At 58.5% G+C, this 14,107-nt stretch overlaps 11 protein-coding genes across 11 annotated transcripts in view; 5 read left to right on the top strand and 6 right to left on the bottom strand.

The window, feature by feature from the left end:
* Window positions 1-39: 39 nt before the first annotated feature.
* On the bottom strand, window positions 40-369 carry F751_1370 (hypothetical protein; the record flags this gene model as incomplete). The annotated part of the gene is made up of 1 exon (XM_011398689.1): window positions 40-369. One exon carries the CDS (start codon window positions 367-369, stop codon window positions 40-42), a length of 330 nt encoding a protein of 109 aa, XP_011396991.1.
* Window positions 370-991: 622 nt separating this feature from the next.
* F751_1369 (ATP synthase subunit O, mitochondrial) lies at window positions 992-1,992 on the top strand (the record flags this gene model as incomplete). The annotated part of the gene is made up of 3 exons (XM_011398688.1): window positions 992-1,301; window positions 1,511-1,623; window positions 1,789-1,992. 3 exons carry the CDS (start codon window positions 992-994, stop codon window positions 1,990-1,992), a joined length of 627 nt encoding a protein of 208 aa, XP_011396990.1.
* Window positions 1,817-2,029, bottom strand: F751_1368 (hypothetical protein; the record flags this gene model as incomplete). The annotated part of the gene is made up of 1 exon (XM_011398687.1): window positions 1,817-2,029. One exon carries the CDS (start codon window positions 2,027-2,029, stop codon window positions 1,817-1,819), a length of 213 nt encoding a protein of 70 aa, XP_011396989.1.
* Window positions 2,030-2,188: 159 nt separating this feature from the next.
* On the bottom strand, window positions 2,189-2,859 carry F751_1367 (Superoxide dismutase [Mn], mitochondrial; the record flags this gene model as incomplete). The annotated part of the gene is made up of 2 exons (XM_011398686.1): window positions 2,189-2,287; window positions 2,554-2,859. 2 exons carry the CDS (start codon window positions 2,857-2,859, stop codon window positions 2,189-2,191), a joined length of 405 nt encoding a protein of 134 aa, XP_011396988.1.
* A 187-nt stretch (window positions 2,860-3,046) lies between these two features.
* F751_1366 (Superoxide dismutase [Mn], mitochondrial) lies at window positions 3,047-3,653 on the bottom strand (the record flags this gene model as incomplete). Its single annotated transcript, XM_011398685.1, has 3 exons — window positions 3,047-3,244; window positions 3,409-3,459; window positions 3,606-3,653. The coding sequence occupies 3 exons, from the start codon at window positions 3,651-3,653 to the stop codon at window positions 3,047-3,049; spliced, it is 297 nt and encodes a 98-aa protein (XP_011396987.1).
* A 580-nt stretch (window positions 3,654-4,233) lies between these two features.
* Window positions 4,234-5,084, top strand: F751_1365 (hypothetical protein; the record flags this gene model as incomplete). Its single annotated transcript, XM_011398684.1, has 4 exons — window positions 4,234-4,272; window positions 4,395-4,516; window positions 4,684-4,846; window positions 4,986-5,084. The coding sequence occupies 4 exons, from the start codon at window positions 4,234-4,236 to the stop codon at window positions 5,082-5,084; spliced, it is 423 nt and encodes a 140-aa protein (XP_011396986.1).
* A 471-nt stretch (window positions 5,085-5,555) lies between these two features.
* On the top strand, window positions 5,556-5,955 carry F751_1364 (Cysteine-rich PDZ-binding protein; the record flags this gene model as incomplete). The annotated part of the gene is made up of 2 exons (XM_011398683.1): window positions 5,556-5,591; window positions 5,704-5,955. 2 exons carry the CDS (start codon window positions 5,556-5,558, stop codon window positions 5,953-5,955), a joined length of 288 nt encoding a protein of 95 aa, XP_011396985.1.
* A 1,320-nt stretch (window positions 5,956-7,275) lies between these two features.
* F751_1363 (hypothetical protein) lies at window positions 7,276-7,704 on the bottom strand (the record flags this gene model as incomplete). Its single annotated transcript, XM_011398682.1, has 2 exons — window positions 7,276-7,483; window positions 7,616-7,704. The coding sequence occupies 2 exons, from the start codon at window positions 7,702-7,704 to the stop codon at window positions 7,276-7,278; spliced, it is 297 nt and encodes a 98-aa protein (XP_011396984.1).
* A 2,202-nt stretch (window positions 7,705-9,906) lies between these two features.
* F751_1362 (hypothetical protein) lies at window positions 9,907-10,236 on the top strand (the record flags this gene model as incomplete). The annotated part of the gene is made up of 2 exons (XM_011398681.1): window positions 9,907-9,937; window positions 10,028-10,236. 2 exons carry the CDS (start codon window positions 9,907-9,909, stop codon window positions 10,234-10,236), a joined length of 240 nt encoding a protein of 79 aa, XP_011396983.1.
* Window positions 10,237-10,642: 406 nt separating this feature from the next.
* F751_1361 (Nuclear transcription factor Y subunit B-3) lies at window positions 10,643-11,467 on the bottom strand (the record flags this gene model as incomplete). Its single annotated transcript, XM_011398680.1, has 4 exons — window positions 10,643-10,699; window positions 10,828-10,957; window positions 11,200-11,340; window positions 11,430-11,467. 4 exons carry the CDS (start codon window positions 11,465-11,467, stop codon window positions 10,643-10,645), a joined length of 366 nt encoding a protein of 121 aa, XP_011396982.1.
* A 540-nt stretch (window positions 11,468-12,007) lies between these two features.
* The window catches only part of F751_1360 (5'-3' exoribonuclease 2), a gene marked incomplete at both ends in the record, with an annotated part of 6,287 nt that continues 4,187 nt past the window's right edge, over window positions 12,008-14,107 (top strand). The window contains 6 exons of the mRNA XM_011398679.1: window positions 12,008-12,045; window positions 12,224-12,413; window positions 12,606-12,684; window positions 12,868-12,986; window positions 13,243-13,575; window positions 13,719-14,081. Of these exons, the coding sequence (XP_011396981.1) occupies window positions 12,008-12,045; window positions 12,224-12,413; window positions 12,606-12,684; window positions 12,868-12,986; window positions 13,243-13,575; window positions 13,719-14,081 (1,122 nt within the window). The remainder of the gene's footprint in view (window positions 12,046-12,223; window positions 12,414-12,605; window positions 12,685-12,867; window positions 12,987-13,242; window positions 13,576-13,718; window positions 14,082-14,107) is intronic.

The following is a 14,107-nucleotide window of genomic DNA, read 5'->3' as shown; positions in this document are numbered from 1 at the left end:
AGGTGAGCAGAGAGCATACACTCGAGCGTGGCATATGCATCAGCTCTTGACCACCACGTCGTTTGCTGGCATGCGTCGGCATACGTCACCCGAACGCCTACAGTACGCATTGAAACCTGCGATGCCGGCGGGAATGGAAGCCACGACGAAGACGAGGAGGAAATACCACCCGAAGAGCATGCGGGGCGGCACGTCAGGGTTCTTGGTCATGAAGTAGAGGAAGCCGGCATATGGTATTATGCTCCAGGCAAACAAGTTTTGCGCAAGCGTCTGTGTGTGTGCGAGGTGGAGGAGTTGAAACTGTATGCATCCAGGCGCTGTGCTTGGTGATGCTACACTCCTTCTGGGAGTATGGCTTCCCTTGCACATCCCATAATACCTCCATGTAGCGTACCTCGGCATTCACGCCCCATGCGAGGTCAAGCATGGTGGCATGACGGGGCGGGCATTTTGGGAGTCGCGCAGGGGCCCTTGACCTCGTGCATTGGAGATGTGCCCTGCCATGGACCTGCTTGCCCCGGTAGCCGGCTGCAGGTCCAAGCAGGCCGCTGCATCTACTCAGGGAAGCACTGGCTGTGAGCAAGAACATTTGTAGACAGATCCTGAGCAATCAACATCAACTTCTTGTGCGTGCTCTTCTCCCGATCAAGCGTTGCATGAGTCCATGGAGACCGGATTCCCGTTGTTTCCGTACTTTCCACAGGCACAGCACAGCCAATGCTGTTGAAGGTATGACACACCCTGAGACCAGTGGCAGTCCGTCAAGTGCTGGATCGTGGCAATATCTCCCTTGAGAAGCACTTCGGTCCTGGGAAGAGCCGTACAGCCAGGGTTTTAAGTACTCGTAGGAGGAGGCACCATGTTGCGCTTCGCTGCAGCCCAGCTGGCCCGCCGAGGACAGAACCTGCCCGCAGTGACCACAACGGTAGGAACGAGGATGCGATGCCCTGTTTGCGAATCATCATTGAGTCGCGCCCCCGCGCAGGCATTCATGGCAGCACCCAGCCCCACCCCGCAGGGCCTGCGCTGCTCCTCCGAGGCCTCGGCCGCGGAGCTCAGCATCCCTCCCCAGTTCAGCATCCCCGGACGTTACGCCTCCGCCCTGTACATGGCTGCTGTTAAGGCGGACAAGCTGGATGCGGTGACCAATGAGCTGTCTCAAATGGCCGGGCTCCTCAAGCAGAGCGACGACTTCCGGGAGTTTGTCAGCGACCCCACCGTCGGCCAGAAGGTCAAGGTGGAGGGCATGAGCAGCGTCATGGATGGTCTGGGCGCCAGCAGCACCACCAAGAACTTTTTCGGTGTGTAGGGTGGGTTTGCAGGAGGGATGTGTGGGGTGTGGACACTGTAGCGCTCCAAGCTGGGGTCCGCCGCGACTGAGTGCTTCCAGCGAGGGTCCGCTGCTCCTGGGGCTGCCTCCAAGTGCCATCTGCTGAGCTCCTGCAGACGCATCCAGGACTCGGATCCCCGCCTACCCACTCTCACCCTTCCCCCTTCGTCCCCTGCGCAGCCCTGCTGGCTGACAACAGCCGGTTGAACCAGGTGCCCAAGATCCTGGATGCCTTCCAGCAGCTCGTGGCCGAGCAGCGGGGCGAGGTGCAGGCGGTGGTCACTGCCGCGCAGGTACGGCGAGGCTTGGGATGCAGGGTTGGTAGCTTGTTGGTGCGGCCCTCCTTCACTTGTAGAGCGGCATCCCATCTACTTCCCGTGCCTGTGACGGAGGTGTTAGTGTCGACACTCAGTTCCCCTCCCCCACCACCCCCTCCATCATCACAACACCCTCTCCAGGAGCTAACCGCGGCCGATGTGTCGGAGATTACCGAGTCTCTGAAGGACCTGCTGAAGCCCGGCCAGTCCCTGACCGTGAGCCAGAAGGTGGACCCCGCCATCCTGGGCGGCCTGATGGTGGACTTTGAGGACAAGCACATCGACCTGTCCATCCGCTCCCGCATTCAGTCCATCCAGAAGGCCATCGGCGAGGCCGTGGTCTGAGGCGGGTGCAGCCCCTCACTGACACTGGGCCCCCCATGTAATGTACCCCTGCCCCCACCGAGCGACACACGGCACGATGTCACACACACCCAGGCAGAGGGGGGAAACAGCTGGAAAAGGGGAGTGCCCAGGCACCGCCGCAATACACATGCAAGCCCTCGCTTTCAGAAAGGGGCCGTCGGCATCAGGCCAACAATCACTTGGCGGCCTTGAAGTTCTCCTCCGCCTGCTCCCAGTTCACGACGCTCCACCAGGCATTGATGTACTCTGGGCGCCTGTTCTGGTACTTCAGGTACTGCATGGTGGCGCCAGGAAGAGGGCGGGGGAGGGGGCGCGGTGATGACTTCCTGAAGGCAGGACCCACTGGGTGTCCGGGGGGTGAGAGGTCCGGCATCCCCCGCCCGACGAGAGTACGCATGCATCATGGGCGACCTCGGGCCGCATGGCCCGAGCACCTAGAAAGAGCTCCACCCAGCACCCAGGGGATTCCCCACGACCCGCGCCCTGCTCGCATGCCCCGTCCTCAGGCACGTCGCCTGCCCAAAAGGCAACCCCGCTCACGTAGGCGTGCTCCCAGACGTCCAGGCCCAGCACAGGGGTCCCCGCCTGGTCCACCAGTCCCGCCTGCAGGGGGTTGTCCTGGTTGGGCGTGCTGGTCACCACCAGCTTGCCCTCCGGGGTCACGACCAGCCAGGCCCAGCCTGAGCCGAAGCGGGTGGTGGCCGCGGCGTTGAACTTCTCCTTCAGCGCGTCGACGGAGCCAAAGCTGGCCTCGATGGCCTGCTTCAGCTTGCCGCCGGGGCCGGAGGTGTTGGAGGGGTTGGTCATGATCTGGAGGGGCGCGGGGGGTGCGGCACGTGACAGCATGAGCTGGCAGCGAGCCAAGAAGGGGCAGCTGGTGTTTGAAGTTGTGGAGCTCCCCACGAGAGATTCCCCATTCAGCCTCATGTCTCCCAATACTACACACACGCACACCCCCTCCGTCCATGAGCATCAGGGGAAACAGCCCAGCACGCCTCGCAGCCACAGGTCGGCCTAGTCTCCAGCAGAGTCTTCACCAGGCCAACAACCAACATGCCCGTGCCTTCCAGAAGAAGGTGTGGTTCCAGTGCCCGCCGCCGTTGTTACGCAGCGCGGTGGAGACATCGGAGGGCACCTCCCCCTTGCCAATCCTCTTGTTGAGTTCCACCAGGTCCAGGCCCTGGAGGTCGCTATACTTGGCGACGACGTTGTTGACGTTTGTCACATAGGTCTGGCATGGAGGTGAGTGGGGTCAGGGAGGTTTGGAGAGGGCAATGCTGAGTTGTGAGGAACCCCTGACTTCGTGGAATGCAGCCCGGGGCGCAGCTGGCCAGGCGCATCCGATGCCGTCGCAGCGGGGATCCAGACCGGGGTCGTGAGATCACAGGTGCCCACCTGATGATGCTTGGTGTGGTGGATGGTCATAGTCTGGGTGTCCACAAAGGGCTGCGGAAGAGGGAGGAGCGCGAAGGCGAGCTCGTGCCCGCTGGCATCCTACCAGCAAAAACCGAAACCCAACGGATGCCGGCAAGTAGTCCTGTCCGATACCGGATAACATATAAACCGGCCTCAAGCCCAAGAATCTGCCTCACCTCCAAGGCATCGTAGGCGTATGGCAGATCGGGCAGGGAGAACGACATGGCTTGTGTGACGAGAGTGAAGCGGGCACGGATGGGGCGAGGAGTGCGTGTTACGCGGATTGAATGTGGGGAAGTTTGATGTACGGTGCTTGGCACCATGCTTGTGACCTTGGTGAGCTTCATCTTCAGGAGGGTTGATGTCATGGAGTAGCTGTTCATGCGCAGCACATAGGGGACGCTTGCCCCTCTGTCAAGTGATGGTACAGAGTCTCATGCCGGGTTCGGGAGGAAGCTAAGACTTGTTCTTGTTCCTTGGCATTCTTTCAGATTCTGTCATGCCTGCTGAAATGTGTCGTGAGCGGCATCGACTGTCGATAGCCACGACAACCCCCTTCCTTTCCTCTGCTCAGATCTGGCGAGGAACCACTCAGGCGCCTGCTCCCAACCACTGCATGCATATTCGAACATCAGTCTTAAACCTTCATTTAAATGTTCAATCCCATGAATATAGAATACCAGGAGGCACTCATTGATGTGCAGTGAACCATACATTTCCTTCGCATCCCGCGCTTAGCTGCACCTCCCTCGATTACAGCTCTGTCCAACGAGGGCTCCTTTTGCTACAAAACTCAGCTTGAATATGGCAGGTCCCGAGCAGAGAGCGGACTCCCTGCGGCAGGTGAGCGTTTTGCCCGGCAGGTGAATTGTCTGCCCGGCGCGGGCAGCACCTTGGGATGTGCAACAAAGCCCTCGCCCGTGCTGCCACTCGCCACCCCTGCCAACCCCCTCCCTTCATCTCAGTCCATGGAGAAGATGGTGACGCGGCTGGACAAGGATAATCTGCGGCCTGTGCAGAAGGAGAGTTATTTGTGCATGGCCCGGTGCTGTGACACCGCGGCTGGTCCTGCAGAGCTCCAGCAGTGGTGAGGATTTTGGCTGGGGTGCTCTAATCAGGGCAGTGTAGACCTCTCTTTGGGCATGCCCTTATGATGTCGGACTCTGATACGTGTGGACCTCACACAAAGGGTTGCTCAAGAGGGTACAGGCGGCGATTCGGTGCATCCCTACCTCCTCTACTCCCCTTGCGTAGTGCCAACCGCTGCGAGCAGGGCGTGCATGTCAAGCACTCCATCATCCAGTCGGCCATGGCCGACTTCCAGAACAGGGTGCAGCGTTGTGTGCAGCGCTGCCAGGATGCAGCCCAGGAGTCCCTCCCCATAAAGCCCAGCGAGAAGGACATTGCCAGGGCACAGGTGGGGTGGGGTGAGGTCATTAGGGGGGTGGCCGTGATGAAAGGGAGGAGCAGAGGGTAGGTCACAGTGTCAATCAGATCACCTGTCTGGCAGAAAGCAGAAGCAGGGAGTTGAGAATGATGGATGCCGCACACCGCAGGACAAGCTGGCCAACTGCGCGGCGGACTGCGCCCAGGAGTACGAACGACAGATCCCAAAGCTGGAAAAGTCAATAGTAGAGCAGCTGGCACGGGCGTGATCTGTGTGTGGAGTCTGCTGCTGAAGCAGCCTGTTTCCAACGCGCAACCTCCCGCATTCATCACAGCTGGTCCTCCCGTGGACCCTTCCTGAGCACATTAGCGAGCTGTGTATACTGATGAGCCAATCACACATATCTTGGTCGGATGGACAAGTCGCCATACCGCAGGCCTTGTATAAATTCGTGAATGAGAGAATGAGGTCTGAACGCTGGATGAGCACCAGGGGCGCGACTTACGAGTGCTCAGCTCTGCACACAGCTGAGAGGTGAACTCAATGGACTATACGTAAACAACCTGTTGTTCGCGACTTAATCTCTCGAATTGTGTCGACGCCTTGCAAGCTCCCCAGTGGAGTGGCAGGGACCGGTTGCACACTGCCCGAAGTCGTCGCTTTCAACGACATACGAGACCGGCAAGCAGCACGGTCGAAGCAGGAAGGAAAGCGAAAGACGGCTGCTGTATCGAGGTATATGGTGTGCACCAAATGCGAGAAGAAGCTCGCAAAGGTAAGGGAGCAGGTGTGGGTGCCTGCACATGGGTTCGTGTGGGTCAGCCTATGCATTCTCACTCTCTAGCATGTACTCTCTCCCGACCCCCATACCCTTCTCAATGGAGCAGGTGGCCTGTCCCGATAAGTGGAAGGACGGAGCGAACAACACGGTGGAGTCTGGGGGCAGGAAGGTGAATGAAAACAAGATGCTAAGCAAGAAGCGGGGCTGGCAGCCCTACGCCGCCAAGTGCACACTGTGCAAGAACAATCTGCAGGCGGGGTACACCTACTGCCAGGGTTGCGCCTACCGGGACGGGCTCTGCGCCATGTGCGGCAAGAAGATCCTGGACACGTCCAGTTACCGGCAGTCTAACAAGTGAGAGGACGTCCACCTTGACCCTGGCTCTATCGATTGTGGCCATGGATGCTGGCACAAGTACCCTTCAGCGCTGCACACGAAGCAAAGGTGTCGTCCATGCATCGGATTAAGAGGAAAGTCATACTTGCAATGGCCTGTCCACGCCATGATGCAGGAGCAGCATGGTACCGGGGTGGACTGCCACGGATGTATTGTGGCTTGCAGCCAGGGAGGGCAGAGGTCATGGGCATGAACAGTCTGGCGCATTTGCTGTACAAGACCATGCTTTGAGTGACAGCGCCTTGCTTGAGCTCGATTTCACCACCGCAGGCTCCTGCCTGGAGTGGCTTGCACACTCAGAGGCATGAAAAATTACAGAGATGCCCGAGGGGTCATCCAGGAAGCGTGAGCCTGTGCGGTGAAGAGAGGGCTGCAACCGATCTGCCAGTCCAGAGATCCCTGCATAGAGTATCTTCCGAAGGGTCCAATCTTTTGGATGTCCTGTGCAGGATGTATGGCGGATGAGGTTTATATCCTGGCACCCCTACCATCAGAAATACAACGCCGTTTGAGGATTCATGTTCACTGGAGTGCGTATGACGTGAGTGGCGAGACTCAAGATCCATTCACCGTCCCTTCAGACTTGGAGTCCAGGACGCCTGCATGAGACGATGTGCTATCTTAAAGCAACCTGCCGATACTAACTTAAAGACAGACGGGCAAGCAACACCAGCCATGCATGCTGCCAAATGAAAGAATACGGCCGAGAAGCTCCAAGAGATCATTCCAGGTAGTATTGGTAAAGGCCTGGCAGGTCCTCTGCCCGTACGTGCTACTACCTTGTCGTCCGATTCGAGGGACAGCATTGTCTGCGCAGCGACCCAGTTCCTGCTTGAAACTGCTCACTGTACACCTGTGCTCGGAGATCTCATCACTTCCAATGGGTACAAATGATCATGCTCACTCCTGATACTCCTGAAGCCAAAATTGTGGTGAGTGCTGCAAGGAAGGATGCAACACTGCGCCTGAAGGGCCTGTTACTGATCTGGTAAAGGGGACTATGTAGACTTTGTCAGAGAACCGTTGGGGGAGAGACGGCCATCGGCACTATCTGCGTTGCAGACCACGTAGGCGATGCTCGCATATATTGTGCCCGAAATGGGGAATGTAAGTTGGGTTGAGGTGGCAGGGTTGTTGATACTCTGAAAGTAGGTATCAAGGTAATTATTGTTGTTGTAAGCGGAACAGGTCACAAAGGCTGCTTCAAAGTTGGTCGAGATCACGAAACTGAGATAAAATTCATTCCCAGTCATAGAAACAGACCAGGTTCCGGACGGACTATTCAAATCTGGCAGTGGGAGGGGAGAGGGGCTGGGCGAGGGAGATTGGCTGGGCGAGGGAGATTGGCTGGGCGAAGGGGATGGGCCTTGCAAAGGTGACGCCTCACTGGAGTCAGTGGAACAGCCGGCATCTGCGGCGGTCTTCCCTGCTTCAGAGAGTTCAGTCTGTTCCGAGGAAGCTGCTGTGCTGGAGGTGCAGCCTGCGACTGCCTGTGAGAGCACAATGTGGAATTTGGCATGTGAGTCTGCCCTCTCAGGGCGCACTTGGCCCTGCAAAGGCGGCATCTCGCACCCAAATTGTAGCTTCTTGACCCCGCTGCTACTGCAGCCACTGGCTCATACCTTTGCTCCAGTGCTGTCGGTTGTGGCAGCACCATATGTAGAGGCCTCCACGGGTCCTGCCGCCGAACTGACGGCCGTGGCAGACGCATCAGTGCTTGCAGTCTTTCCAGGACCTGTGGTCAAGCCAGAGAAGCCACTGGTGGCGTTGGCAGGAAGCGTACCGCTGCCAACAGCCTGTATGAAGATAATGTTAGAGTTGTACTCTTGAATAGATACACAATGGAGTCTTCGTTGGATTAGCGAGAGTACTTTCGCCCATGGGATCAGTTCCACCCTCGGTTGGCTGTTCATACCGTTGCAGAGCCGAGACCTGTCACTCCCGAGTCAGCCCGAGAGCTCCAGGCCTTCAGCCTGGCCTCCGCCGTTGCTCCCTCTCCAAAGGCTGACGCGGATGCCGTTCCGGACGCTCCGATACCCGAAGACGTCGCCGTACCCACACCGCCCGAGACAACGCCATCCGACGTTCCCTGGAGATTCACGGTACCTTGTAGCGTCCTGCACTCACACGGGTATGACCACTCAGCGTGGCGTCGCACTCCCGCCCACCCTTTCCCCTCCTCCTCCTCCGGCGAGGGTGCCTACAGTGTTGTAACCCGAAACCCTTGCCTAACAAACCCGCCCAGATAAAGGCAGCAATCTCACCGCTCTACAGAGTGCATTTGTAGCACATGACACCCACCTAGAGTCGGCGGGAACTGAAAACGCGAGGATAAGCATGAGCGCCGCGCATGAAGGGCGACGGCTCATGCACGCCATTGAGAAGGCTCGTATACGAGGTAGCGCTTACTTGCACAACCCTTGCAATAGTAAGGTGCCTACTGGATGAGGTTACTCAGCGCACGAAATATGTTCAATAGGCCTCGTCATCAAGGAGTCGTCCAACCTTAGCCCACAAACTCAGAGGGAGAGGGGGGTGATTGAACTAGGACGAGACGATGGTTGACGTTCGGGCATGCGGCAGATCTTGTGCAGTCCGGTAGCAGCACCGAGAACATGCAACTCGCCAGACTGCGATGTCGCCTGTAGACTGACTCGGAATATTGCTAGATTTCCCACATTACACAACACGCATGCAGATGCCACCGATCCGCGCAGACCGACGCCACGATTATGACCGCAGCAGGAAGGCGCAGTTCAGCACATGAGATTGCGTCCGTCCACAAGATATAACCTGACAATTCTCAGGTGAGAACTGCTTGATGGTGGGCAAGGATAAGTTGCCCGCCCTGACCGGCAGTAGTACTCGAGAAGTGCGAAGACTCAACCGTGCGTGCCCAAACCATGCCGTCCAAGGCCTCACATCCATGCACTTTAAGAGTTCAGGAGCTTGTAGCACCAAGCCCAGCTTCGAGAAGAGCACGAGAAAGCTTTAAATGGGTCGATGTGTGGGTAAGGTGAGCTGGGTGTGCGAAAACCGAAAGTATGTGGAAGTGTCTTTCACCGGGTACATCAACAATAGGAAAGGGGTGGAATTCCAGCAGGCCTCACGGCCACTTGGGGTTAATCTCAGGCTGGCCACATTCTAGTTTCCAAAATGAGTAGCCTACACTCCCTCAAGTGTCAAGTGCAGGGCTTGGCGGGGTGGAGACCTTTAGTCCTAGACAAATGGAGCCCACCAGGCACGATGAGGGGCCGCAAGGTTGCGTTTCAGACGCCGGCATTCACCACGGTTGGGTAACCTGTCGGAAATGAGCACCTGACGCCTTACATCATGTGCTTGTTGCTACAGATTGCACTCCTTGGTCTGGCCAGAGATGGATCAGGTATCCAAGTACTGAACACATTCTTACCAGGCTTATTCTGTGGCACCTTGATGAATCTGTGTTGGATTGGATAACTCCGTGTCCCAGGGTGAACGGGCATTAGACAGAAACCATACCACATAGGTATGCATCCAGGAACTTTCAGGGAGGCAACCTTTTCGATATTCACGGGGTCAGAATGATGGAGTTCGCCCATCGCTTCACCAAGCAATGATTTTGCCATCCATCAAGAGCACCTGCTGCTGCACCCTGCATCGTTCAGTTGAGAGATTTCTAGCTTCTAGGGTGCTCCTCTTCTCCCCTCTCTAAGGTAGATACTAAACTTGATGGCGGGAATGTCGAGCGCGAGTCCCCGCTCAGGACGGTGAGATCTTACATCTGCCATGGACCTACATATCTAGAGCAAAATGCATATTGATTGAGCAGATAAAGAATCGTAGCGTTTGGGTATGAATAAATTGTGAACGCGTGCCCACGCTTCGCTTCTCTCCATCCCTTCCCTGGCGTCCGTTGCGGGCACCTTGAAGAATGGCGATCAGCAACTTCGTTATCACAATAGGTCAGACAAATTCGAGGCATGCATTCCAATAATACTCAATTTGCTTGTGAGGAACTCACCTCCCTGTCCATCCTCATCCCACTCTTGCAGTGGGACTCGGGGCCGTGGCCTACCTCATGAAGTCAGACATCAGGGGTTCCTCGGCCATGCTTCGACGAAACCTCAAGCACATCAGGGGCTGGATGGAGGAGCAAGGAGCGGCTGCAGAGTGCGTTGTTTTGGCAGGAGGGAGGTTTGGTGAACATCGCCTCAAGGGGTGGTGGTCCTCCTTTGCTGCACTCATACAGGGAGGAGGGTAAGTGCTCTTTCTGGATCACGTCCCTTCTTGTGAAACCCCCAACCAACTTCAGGCAGACCATCAGCAAGGAAGCCAAGCAGGTCACCGAATCGAAGCCCGCGCAGCAGCCGCCCGTACGAGACCCAGCCAAGCCCGAATAGAGCCCTCATGTCCCCCTTGTCATCACCAAAACGTACACCTTCAGCGCCGGGGCCTGCACTGCGCCCCTCACTTTGGCAACACATTTCCCTGGCTGATCTTCCAAATGGGTTGAAAATTTCCGTATTGCAATCTGCCTGTGGAAAGCCCACATCAGGCTGGCGCGGGTGGGAAAACCAATCTGTGCAGTGTGTGACACAGTCGAGTCCAGTCCTACCACCGTGAGTGTGGCCGGCTCACATGAGGGGTTGATGAACGCAGAAGTAGGCTCAGTCATGTCCAGCATTTGGCAGCTTTCCGGCGGCAGCCAGAGCCTGCTTCTCCGCCTGAGAATGGACGCGTTTGGGATACTCGTCCTGGAACCAAAATCCCCAAAGCAATGCCTTTAAGATATGCTGCTCCCAGGTTTTGAAAAGGCACAACCACCAGACAGCCTGCTTCTCAACCTTCCTACCTCGCGAAACTTGGCGAGGTAGAGCTTGAGCGGCTCGATGTAGTCATCAAAGCCCAGTGTGCACATCGCCCAAAGCAAGTCGTCTCCGGTGATGGTTTTCCGCTTCTCCCGCTGACACTTGTCACTTGCTCTGCATGGGACACGAGTGAGGTGTATGTGGTGCATCACAAACTGGTGGTTTCCCGATGTGGGAATTCCAGGATCCCCAACGTAGACGCCTGAGCACCTGTGACACCAACACCATTTCCTACACAGTGCTGATTCCCCAGACAGCTACACCCCTCTGTCCTTGGTGCCCCACCCCACTGCTCCCAAATCCTTCAACGCGAGCGGGGCCAAGAAACCTCAACTACCCCGCCAACACCAACTCACTCGCTGGTGATGAAGGAAATGAACTCCGACACGCACTCCTGCACGGACTCCTTCGCATCCTTTGCAATCTTCGCATTCGCCGGAAGGAATTTTTTCATGTTTCGACTAATGTTGGCGATGGGCAGGAACCTGTCCTGCTCCCTGCAGCGTCAGGAAGGAGGGATGCGTCACCCGATCCGAATAGGGCTTGGCTTGGCACCAGCTACCCAACCACTCCTCCAGTCACTTACTTGCTCCCCATGCCCTCGTCTCCCGAGTTGTCGGCCATTTCGCAGACCTTGATCCGCTTGGCCGGGGTCTCCTGAGTTTCCACTGCTCCTGGCTTTGATACAAGTCTCTGGAAGTGCTGCGAGCCTGGCTCGTACAGGCAAGGTCGCCCACCGTCCCGAGACAGCCAGACGGCGAGTCGGCTTCCTCAAGATAATGCACCGTTTCCTGTTAAGAAGTGTCACAGCCCTGCAGATGGAGCTCTCGCGAGCGACTTACCATTTGGCATCCCGATGTCCCCATGGCCAGCACAGCAGCAGCTCAAAGCATGCAATGGCCCGGGCAACTTGGTCCATACGGTGACTCCTGCGCTGAACCGTCCATCCTCGTGCTCTCAGCGGGGTGGAAATAGCTGCTCGGGACACGCTGAGCAAGCATTTTCGGAAGGCAGCAGATTGGTGTTTAAGTCGCTCAAGCTGGCGGTGACGGTCGTGTAGCGAAATTGCACGGCTCGCCGGGACGGCGCAAGAGAAGGAAGCCTCGATTGTCCTTGTGCCCAGGCTGGAACATCCAATAACAGTAGACCTTTGTCGCGACCGGTATGGGAGTGCCGGCATTCTACCGCTGGCTGAGCACCAGGTGAGTACCAGGGCGGCTCTGACAACGATCTTTCCGCCAGGCAGTGCGTCTGGGGATGCGGTTTAGGTTGGTAAACTTGCTTTGCGGTCCTTCTGGCGGCCCTTTACACACCCCTGTCGAGCTCTTCTTCATGCCGTTGCCTCCTCCAACCACTGCCCTCTCCCTTCTGTGTCCCCAGATACCCCAAGGTGGTGAAGGATTGCGTTGAGGAGGAGGTGCAGACCATCGGAGATGTGGAGGTCCCGGTGGACACGTCGCAGCCCAACCCAAACGGCATGGAGTTTGACAACCTGTACCTCGACATGAATGGCATCATCCATCCCTGCTTCCACCCCGAGGACAAGCCTGCGCCCACCACAGAGAACGAGGTGAGTGGTCTTGGCCTGAGGTCGATCCCCGGGTGTGCAAGCCCTCACCATGACCTTCCTTCGTGTGCACAAGCCTGCTTGAGCTCGTGCATCTGGGCTTTGGTGCGTCTCAACCAGGCTCGGTGGTTCGACAGGCCTGGCGGTGTGCCCCCTTGCCTGGGCCGCAACACGGCATCGACTCCCACCCCCCAGGTGTTCCTGGCGATATTTGACTACATCGACCGCATCTTTGCCATCATCCGCCCTCGCAAGCTCCTCTACATGGCCATTGGTGCGATAGGAGGGATGCCATCCAAGGGAACCCATTGGATTGGGTGCTGGGCCCTGTGCCCTGCACCCTCTACCCGGCGGGGGCACCCCAACTCTCAAGGGATTGGGTTCAGCAGCGTCCCATCCCGGTTCCCGGCCCTGTCCGCATACCCCATTCCCCACTTTCTTTTCGCCCTGCTTCCAGACGGCGTCGCCCCCCGTGCCAAGATGAACCAGCAGCGCTCGCGGCGCTTTCGGGCCGCCCAGGACGCGGAGGAGAAGGCGCGGGAGGAGGAGAAGCTGCGCGAGGAGTTTGCCAAGCAGGTCAGGGGGGGGGCTCTCTCACAGGTGCTTGAAGTGTGCTGCGGATGGATTGCTCACAGACTCGTCGCCGCCACGCTGGTCGCCTGCGGGCGTGCCTGGCCTCCTGCTACGCAGCCCTGGGTTCTTAGGATTGTCCAGGGCGCGTGGAAAGGCATCATGTTATGGCAATTGCCCCCTACTTGCCCAGCCCCTGTGTACCCTTTCCACCCCCCGCCGCCATCTCCAAGCCCCAACTCTCTCCGCTCCGCCCTCTCAGGGCATCAACATCCCCGCCCGCGACGAGTCGTCGGTGTTCGACAGCAACACCATCACCCCCGGCACCCCCTTCATGCACCGCCTGTCGGTGGCACTGCAATACTATGTGCACCTGCGCCTGAACTCCGACCCGGGCTGGCGCGGGGTCAAAGTGCTGCTGTCGGACGCCAACGCGCCGGGGGAGGGCGAGCACAAGGTGATGACCTACATCCGGGAGCAGCGTGCCACGCCCGGCCACGACCCCACCACCCGCCACTGCATGTACGGCCTGGACGCGGACCTCATCATGCTGGCACTGGCCACCCACGAGCCGCGCTTCGTGCTGCTGCGGGAGGTGGTCTTCACCCCCGCCCCGCCCGACCACGGCCGCAGCCGCGCCTCCCCGGGGGGGGCCGCGGCGGCGGGCGGGGCGGCGCGCACGACGGCGCGCCGCCCCAGGCCCCATCGGCCCCGGTCCCCGGTCGGGAAGAGATCGAGCGGGAGGAAGCGGCGCGCAAGCCCTTCCAGTTCCTGCTGGTCTCCGCGCTGCGGGAGTACCTGGCGCTGGACCTGGGCGTCCCCACGCCCTGGCCGCTGGACCGCGAGCGCCTGTACGACGACTTCGTCTTCATGTGCTTCTTCGTGGGCAATGATTTCCTGCCCCACATGCCCACCCTGGAGATCCGGGAGGGCGCCATCGAGCTGCTGCTGGCCACCTACAAGCAGACGCTGGCGGCCACGGGGCACCTGGTGGACGGCGCGCATGTCTTCCTGGACCGGGTGGAGGCCTTCATCCAGGAGGTCGGCAAGGCGGAGGACGCCATCTTCCAGCGCCGGGCGCGCATGCTGAATCGGCAGAAGGTGCGTCGGTCGGGGAGTGGGGGGAT

The sequence above is a fragment of the Auxenochlorella protothecoides genome (genome assembly GCF_000733215.1).
Source record: "Auxenochlorella protothecoides strain 0710 unplaced genomic scaffold scaffold13, whole genome shotgun sequence".
Lineage (NCBI taxonomy): Eukaryota > Viridiplantae > Chlorophyta > Trebouxiophyceae > Chlorellales > Chlorellaceae > Auxenochlorella > Auxenochlorella protothecoides.
Note: the sequence above shows the minus strand (reverse complement) of the source record. Positions and strands in the feature narration are given on the sequence as shown.